Here is an 8,654-nt window from a genome sequence, read left to right as displayed (position 1 = left end):
CTCTCTCTGTTTTTCCAAGGTTCAACCTTCAGCAGTCAGGAGAACAAGAGGAAATGGCTGGGTTTTCCACAGAATACGCAGTGTTTTAATTCAGGCCTTGTCAGTAATGATTTGAGCGAGGCCTTTTACTGTAAACCGCTCCCATGTCTCAGTCTGGGCATAGAAACAGAACTTTGAGCTGTCTTTTATTGATTTCTGGATAGTAGTCTGTTTAATGTAGCTAGAATTACATTTGTCTGAAGTTGTCCCTAGACTTTTTTTAATGCTGTCAAAGCCTTGCTGTTATGTACTTTTAAGGCTTGAAAGTTGGCTGTAATGAGCTAATACTGTCTTTAAATACACTGTTTACTGTTTAACTCTCAAATCGTGACACTTACCTTCCATCTCTGTTCCTCTTACCTGTCCCAGAATCTCCTCAGTTGTCCTCGCCCCTCTCCACCAGCGAACATGACCAGCCAAACGTTGACTTGAGCCCAGACTGTTACAGCCGGCTATGTGTGGAGCCACTGGATGGAGAGGGTGACCGTCCAGTGAGCCTGGTGTCCACCCTGTCCTCTGGTTCATCCCGTGATAGTCGCAGCCTTTTTGGGAGCACCGTAGCCCTTCCTTCCTCCACCACCCCACCCATACAGAGCGAGGAGGACATAGACTTGGAGCTGAGCCCAGCCGAAGGCACCTGTGAGCAAGCAGGGGACCAGAGTCCCACCCTTACAGGCTCCAGGGGCCGCTGGCGGGAGCGGCTGCAGCCCAGGGTGATCAGCAACCAGTGGAACAACAACAACGCAACCTCCAACAGGAAGTCAAGCAGTGAAATACCTCACATCCTCGCCTCGCCTGTCATCACGGACGCCATGGCGCCCAACCCAAAGCTGACCTATGTGGACCGCGTTGTCATGGAGATCATTGAGACAGAGCGCATGTACGTCAAGGACCTGCGCAGCATCGTGGAGGTGAGTGGATGTCAGGGTTTTGCTGACTGTGCTCAAATTGAATTTTCCGTTAGAGTTGGTGTTTTTCACTTTGAGCCAAGCATTCACTGCGAGCCAACCATTTGATATTACAGAAAGTAAATCATCAGTATTCTGTGCATTTAAAGCACATGTTTGACTTGGATTAATATGCAGCTATGACTTCATGTCTGTATAACTATTTGGAGGTGATTTACTGAATTTGGCCTGCCAGGAGCCAAAATAGGGAAATTGGACTCAACGGCTGTAGAGAGCAAATAATGTCTTCTGTGTTCCAAGCAGCTGTTTGTGGCCACAAATGAGTCTGGTACTTGTAAAACATCCAGTAGATTCTTCTTTTTCTTTTCATTACCATGATCCTTTCTGACTTCTTGATTTCTAAACAAATCGGTCAGTTGACAAAAATGTAGACCTGACATCTGGCAATTGTGTGCTTTTGTTTATAGATTCAGTTCTTAGAGATGAAGGCTGTAGAGCAATTTATGATCTGTTCCCAGTGTTGTATATAAATCATTCTGTATATTTACAGTGCAGTGAAAGTTTACAGCTTGAAGCCTAAGATTATGGACTCCACTCAAATCTGGAGTTCAAACACACAGTCAAAACTGGGACACAGTGCAGGTCTATCACAGCCAAAATCTTGGGCTTTGTGATCTTTGTCGGAGATAGTAGAAACCTCATCTCAGAGATGTGAAGAATGAAAAATGGGCCAGGGATGATTTTACCACTCAACAGACCACTTACAGCTTATCACATCTTCTACCTTTTGTAGTCTGGAAACAACTTCCAGACTAAGAAACCTCTGTGGCCTCCCAGTCTTTCCTGGGTCTAGCATAGAAACAGGAGCACTCTGCTGTCAAGCAATCTCCACTGAACTGATGGTAATGTCTTTAACACGTGAGGCATTTCTGAGACGGGCTGGCAGTAAACCAGCTAGCACCTCTCCTCACCTTGTCTCCGACTGTGCTGGCGTCTGGCAGTTGCTGTGGGAGGGAGTGCTTCCCTCGTCGCAGCTTGAGTAACGACTTGCTCCTGACAAACACTTCCAGGACTTCTAACTATTTCGGTTGACGGGAGCAGCAGCCCAGCCTGGTCTGGCCCCAGACACACAGACCCTGCAGCCTAGCCTGAGCTCTCAGGCCCTCCCGGCCAACACAAACACCTCCATCGTCGCACCAACTGGAGGAATAACACAGATGAAAGGAGACAGATTAGTTTTTCCACAGGGTACAGTACAGTGTGGGAATACAGTCTAGTACAGCTGTATCCTTTATCTTTTTATGATTACAGTATGGCTTCAATCAAACTGATGCCACGCAGCTCATTTTAATTTCACACCAAGCCTTATATCTGACAGAGATGTGTGAAACTCTTCCTTCATTTCGGCATTGTTTCCTCAGCAAACTAATCCAAAGCTTCCACTTGATATTGACACTCAATTCATGAGCAGCTGTTGAAGCTATGTTGACTCCGTCTTTAGATCTGGTTTATCACTGACCTCTCAACTGTCTGTCCATGAAAGAAAGGTTTGAGAACAGCTGTTTGACTCAGCTGGTCTTGCATGTCCAAATACACCCCCAACACCTGGCGTGACCACCCCCTGAATAATCATACTCAGCATTGTTGAAGTAAGAATGTGGTCAGTGCTTATGGGAATCCTACAAACCTGGTCAAACATATTACTCAGTATTATTCTTATTAGTATTATTCTTATTAGATTTTTTGATTTCATCCATAACATTTCAAAGGACAAACAGCCCTGCTAATTCTTGAAAAAACACATCTTGTAGCACTATAAACTAGAAGACTAAGCATGAAATCTCTCATACTATGCTAAAGGTCACGTGTTTATAGTGTTAACAGTAGTGGTGAGTTTTTCTGTTGGAGGCTCTGAGACACCCTGCTGACTGCAAGTCAGCATTGCTCTCATTGCGCTGGAATTCTGCATCCATGACCGGCTGCAGTTCATTCAGTAGTGCGATGTGATGACTCTACTCTTAATCTGGGCTGCCTGGCAGGCCTGCAAAGTGTGTTTGTGTGTGTGTGTGTGTGTATTTGCACCACATTGTCTGGGAGGCTGGGTGTGTGTACAAGCTGTTTACTGGTATGCTCTTTATTTAGTTTCTGCGTGTGTGCTAGTTTGTCCCTCGTCAACTTACTCCTCCACTTGTTTGGAGCTGTTTGTATGCCACATGAGTGTGGAAGGAGGTTTATCATCCAGATGTTGGCATATATGGCTACTGTGTTTTTAGATATTTTTATCCACTTCTGAATACTCCTGAGGTCGGGGGGAATCGGGTCTTTGGAGGGGAACAGGCTGTGCTCATGTTTACTGTCTGGGTACAACAGAACCTCTTCCAGACAGTCACACTGGCTTCTAGTCAATGGAACAAATCCTTAAAAGGACCCTTTAAAGATCACATCAACTGTATGTGAGTTCCTGTAAGGATCCTGTTATTTAAACCCGAACAGCCTTGAAATCACAATGCCACACTTCTCTATTTATGTACGTTAGATGACACACACTGTAGCCCTGCAACTGTAGGAATCAGTTGGTCAAACCAAATGTCATATGACAACAGAACACACATCATAAAGGATATAAAAAAATTGAAAATTGTGTTTCTTTATATATATATGCTCCCTCTGCTGGTTAGACATTGGAAGTGCCTGTAAGACACTAAATATTGATATGACCCTTTTGTATATAACTCCATCTGTGCTGTTTTTCCAGGACTACTTGGCTCACATTATCGATATGAGTAACCTTCCCATACGGCCAGAGCAGGTGTGTGCCCTGTTTGGAAACATAGAGGACATCTATGAGTTCAACAGGTAGGTGACACCCACTAATACAAACACACTGAGAAGCAATATTTCTATTCAAGATATTTAAAATAATGCCACAATTATAATCCCCATCCATTCTTATGGATGTTCTGTACTCTGTACTGAAAATGGAGTCAAAACTAAAGGATAAAAAAGGAAAAAACGGTATATTTGCATTAATGGAAGCCAAGAATCTGTAATCACTCATAGGGCTAATTGCTGCATTTGTGTACACATGATTTAATGGAGGAATGTTTTTATATACTTTCACATGTACAGTATGTAATGTGATATTCCGTAGTAAGATAATGGAAGAATGAGGAATGCTAAGAATGCACAACACTTAACTACTTTAATTTCACTAGCTGCTGATTTTTCTTTTACTGAAACAAAACGGATGCAATGAGAAACAAAGGAGCGACACTTTCTACAGTAATCATGCTTTTTCAAATATCTGAAAGCCGGGGAAATAGTGGAGCAGCTAGCTTTACATTTAATCATGTCAAGAAGTGCTCACTGCTGACCACACTGCTTGCCAAAACACACATTAACACATTAACATTCCTCTTTCCTCTCACAGTGAGGAGCCTCCTGCTAATGCCAAGGCTATCGTACAGCTCTGAACCACAAATGGGGATGATTTGATTCTAATTACCTTCTAATGAAATTCTAACCAGCAGTACAAGAGAGATTTTGACAGAATGTGGATCCAGAGGGCCACATGTTGCCCTTTTCTGTGAGATTAGGCTTTTCTCCTTGTCAAATTGCACTGGGAGGCCGTGTTTTCTTTAAGTTAGCAATGAAAATAGTGATACTATCTTTTATAGCAGTATTGTTAAGGTTGAGAAATGCTTGTGTCAGCCTGTGAAAAGGTGCCACATGTTATTTTTGAATGTATTGCAAGAGTTGCTGTGGGGAGGCAGCCCAGAGGGTAAAACAATTGATTTTTGTTGCAAGAGAGATTAGACTTTTTACAGTGTCTCTTTAGAGGCATTCAAAAACTAGATGGTTATTTAACCTACAAGGATCACTGAAAAGGACAGACCATTTGCTAAACATACTATACACTACAGTATGCACAGTAAATATGTTGACAGCAGTTACCTGTAATTCAAACCCTTGGTTGGTTGGCATAGTTGTCTGCAAATGTGTCATGGCCTAGGAGCCGGGTTATGACGCCATCTCAAGAGTTCTCAGTAATCTGTGGCACATTTGACGTAAACATGAATTGATTCATTGATAAACGTCCTTTCTTTTATCCGGGAATTTGTATTTCTTTGTAACAACCCTCTTCAACGTTAGATATTGTTGAAAAGCTAATCATGCTGTATGAACAAATATTGACACTGCGTCCGAAACAAATCTCAAGATTTTTTCATTGTTCCCTCAAACATGTTGACATATTTCGTCTTTGATGAAAGTTATGGAATGCTGTGTGATGAAATTGGAAAAATACAACTGTACAAAAAAACCTAAAACATACCCAGTGATCCTTCCTTCATCTATCCTATTTCAGTTATGCACATTTTATTGAGGTGATGCCACACCATGTAAAGAATTAAAACACCGTACCACTCTCAGCGTTCCCAGGCTCTAAACAGAGCTTGTTTTTGATGGGACTGTGGGCATGGAGAATTCCAAGGCAAATGCATGTTCTTTCACGTTCAGTCTGAACATGCAACAAGGTTCATGTTTAAAGGTGTATGCTGCCCTCTAGTGGCGATATAAGATATAGAGTCAAATCTTAGTCCTGGCAGAAAGACAGAAAAAGTATTGATAATAATTTATTGGCACTCATAATTATTCCATCCATTGTTTCTTCCTCCCTTTGTGGTCAAGTTCTGTTTCTGTATTCCTCCCTAGACAAAGAAATTAGGTTCGTCTATTAACACTCAATTTCCTCTCTGTTGTTGTCTTCTGCACTTCAGTGAACTGCTGCAGTCCTTGGACACGTGTAAGAACGACCCTGTGGCCATCGCTCGATGCTTTGTAGATAAGGTAAGAGGAACCATCTTCCTCATACTGACTCACAGTGATATCAGTTCCTCTAGAAATTACATACTAGTGATATGTATGTTTGTCTGACTTGTGTTTCCTCAGAGTGAATACTTTGAAATATACACTCAGTATTGCACCAACTATCCAAAGTAAGTAGCTACAATATATTCATTTTAATTAGACTTTTGCTGATGAGACCATATGTATCTTGCTGAGTTAAATGTGATATGATTAATATAATTGTCTGCTGTTCTCCAGCTCAGTGGCAGCACTGACTGATTGCATGAGCAGTAAAACTTTGGCCAAGTTCTTCAGAGATCGACAGGCTGCCCTGAAGCGCTCCCTCCCTTTGGGCTCCTATCTGTTAAAGCCAGTCCAGAGGATCCTAAAATACCACCTTCTGCTTCAGGTACAGAACGTCTTTAGTGGTTTGTTTCAACAGTGTTCTTCAAACTGCAGCCTGCATGCTTTCGTAGATTCATGGTTCTGTTATTTATCCACTATTAATGAGTAGTTCTCCCACCCTGCGATGAGTGAATAGTTCAACTACGGAGTGATTTTCTCTTTTGTGGTTCTTTGACTTGATGAATCATTAAAGGCCTAGAAACTACAAGCCCTTTAGTATTCTACAAGGTAAAAGCAACAGCAACAGAAAAATCACAAAAAAATGACTTGGACACACATCTTTCTTTGTTTGTGAATGATTTAACTAGTTCCCTATAGGTGTGACCTTGTCAGAAATAGTCCCAAATCTCTTTTATAGGAAATCGCAAAGCACTTTGACCCAGACGAGGAGGGCTATGAGGTCGTTCAAGAGGCCATAGACACCATGACCGGAGTGGCCTGGTACATCAACGATATGAAAAGGAAACACGAACACGCTGTCAGAGTGCAGGTGAGATTGGACCTCCACACATGCATGCCGACATCCTTTTAGAAAGGTGTATTTATGTCTTACGTACACTACAGTACATGCTCAACTTTATTCCACATGTTTGCTTTTCTTAACAAGATATTTTTTCTCTTGCATTAGTATGTACTTTAAAGCTCCAAATGTCCAAGTATTTCCAAGCAGATATTGTCTGAGGTAAATCCATGAACCTTCACAGTTCGGTCAGTGACCTATCCCCCTTTTCTGAAGTCTAGTTGAGTGTTAAAGTGAGGGCTAAAGCTTTTTAATGATTTCCCTTGGTTTGAGTCATTGACCGCGTGGCCGGTTCACCTTCTTAGTTTTCTTTGTACAAGTGTTTTATAAAAATTACGAATGAAAGCTGACATTTATTTTCTTTCATGCTGAAGAAACAAGACTGAAAGTGCATGTGTGGGGGGGTATTTGTTCTTTCATGTGCATCTGCAGGAGATACAGTCTCTTCTGATCAACTGGAAGGGTCCTGACCTGACCACCTATGGAGAGCTGGTGCTGGAGGGCAACTTTCATGTCCTGCGGGCGAAGAACACCCGTACGCTCTTTCTCTTTGAAAGGATGCTCCTCATTACCAAGAGAAGAGGGGAACACTATGTCTACAAGATCCACATCTCAGTATGGGTTTTGACATTTTTTCATTGATTAGTGATTTAATAGTTTAAAAAAAAAAAGTGGATAAGGATGGCTGTGCAGCAGAAAGCTAAATTAAATTACACATATTAATGAATATGTATTGCTACAATAAGGTGGCAAATCGACAGATGTAACCAACTCAATTGGGTGAAACTACATCACTACATTCAATATGGTTGCAGTGCTCCACCCTGATGCTACTTGACAGCGCCAAGGATCCCCTGCTCTTCAGTGTCATCCATTTCAAGCATCCCAAGCAACCCCACACAGTGCAGGTGAAAGTGAACACCAGTGTCAACCTTTTCAACACATAATATTGCAACAACAGTTGTTCATGAATATCACAAAACACCCAGTGTGGCTTGATTAAGTGTTTTAACGAGGCTCATCTTTGTACTCTTAATTAAATTTATTATAATTATTTACAAAGCGAAGAAAATACAGGAATTAGATTTTTCTAGAGCCTGTGGTTTGCCCTTTTATTATGTCTCTGTCCTGTATGCATGGGCACATCTGGTGCGTCTTTATTAAACGTCACCGACTCCTTCTAAATAACATGCTTGTTGTTACAGGCCAAGTCAGTAGAAGAGAAGCGTCTCTGGGCCCATCACATTAAGAGGCTCATTCTTGAGAACCACAACACCATTGTCCCACAGAAGGTAAACAACACCGTCTTTCAGTCCTTTCCTCTCAGCTACCGAAGAATTGTGTTTAAACGTGCTGTCTTTTTTTTCAAGGCAAAAGGAGCCATCCTGGACAATTCGAACTGTAAGTGTAACGTTTGTTATGCTAGGACCAATTCAGCTGTTTCCATAGCAACCAAAGATGCTGCTCACAAAAGAGGATGGTGGTTAATTTTTTGTGGAAAATATGGAATGCTGTTCTATTTACCAGGAAGGCCATAATCCATCTATCAATGTAGAGAAAATGATTTTTGTAACTGCGGTTCTGAGTGTAATGATGGATCCTTCTGCTGCTCAGATCCAGGGAAGTACCACTATAGTCCTGAGAGGGTGAAGAAAACGGAGTACTACCAAGCTGACGACTTCCATGTTGGAGGGCGAAATGGGAGAAGGAGATCAGGTTAAAGACCCCTATTCCATCTATCTATTTGTGTCTATTTTTTTATGCATTATTGCTGATGAGTGTTGTTGACACCATTCGTTGATTATATCATTTTCAATTCTGTCTTTTTAGAGCCTGCTAAACAAATCATAAGGAGCACAAAAGGTTGGTACACTGTGAGGTTGCCATTTATGTCACTGTGTGTTCACTAAGGTTTTGGCAGCCAAAAGAGAAGA

At 41.8% G+C, this 8,654-nt stretch overlaps 1 protein-coding gene across 4 annotated transcripts in view; it reads left to right on the top strand.

The window, feature by feature from the left end:
- The window catches only part of LOC118337094 (pleckstrin homology domain-containing family G member 3), a 32,990-nt gene that overhangs the window by 17,913 nt on the left and 6,423 nt on the right, over window positions 1-8,654 (top strand). For all 4 annotated transcript variants that reach the window (XM_035673952.1, XM_035673953.1, XM_035673951.1 and 1 more), the window contains exons 3-14: window positions 409-950; window positions 3,703-3,803; window positions 5,726-5,795; window positions 5,898-5,944; window positions 6,054-6,204; window positions 6,559-6,690; window positions 7,153-7,335; window positions 7,536-7,628; window positions 7,926-8,012; window positions 8,091-8,121; window positions 8,335-8,436; window positions 8,551-8,583. In XM_035673952.1, the coding sequence (XP_035529845.1) occupies window positions 409-950; window positions 3,703-3,803; window positions 5,726-5,795; window positions 5,898-5,944; window positions 6,054-6,204; window positions 6,559-6,690; window positions 7,153-7,335; window positions 7,536-7,628; window positions 7,926-8,012; window positions 8,091-8,121; window positions 8,335-8,436; window positions 8,551-8,583 (1,572 nt within the window). The remainder of the gene's footprint in view (window positions 1-408; window positions 951-3,702; window positions 3,804-5,725; window positions 5,796-5,897; window positions 5,945-6,053; window positions 6,205-6,558; window positions 6,691-7,152; window positions 7,336-7,535; window positions 7,629-7,925; window positions 8,013-8,090; window positions 8,122-8,334; window positions 8,437-8,550; window positions 8,584-8,654) is intronic.

This window comes from Morone saxatilis, unplaced genomic scaffold (genome assembly GCF_004916995.1).
Source record: "Morone saxatilis isolate NCDOM2014 unplaced genomic scaffold, NCSU_SB_2.0 Contig3, whole genome shotgun sequence".
NCBI lineage: Eukaryota > Metazoa > Chordata > Actinopteri > Moronidae > Morone > Morone saxatilis.
This window is presented reverse-complemented; position numbering and strand designations above follow the sequence as displayed.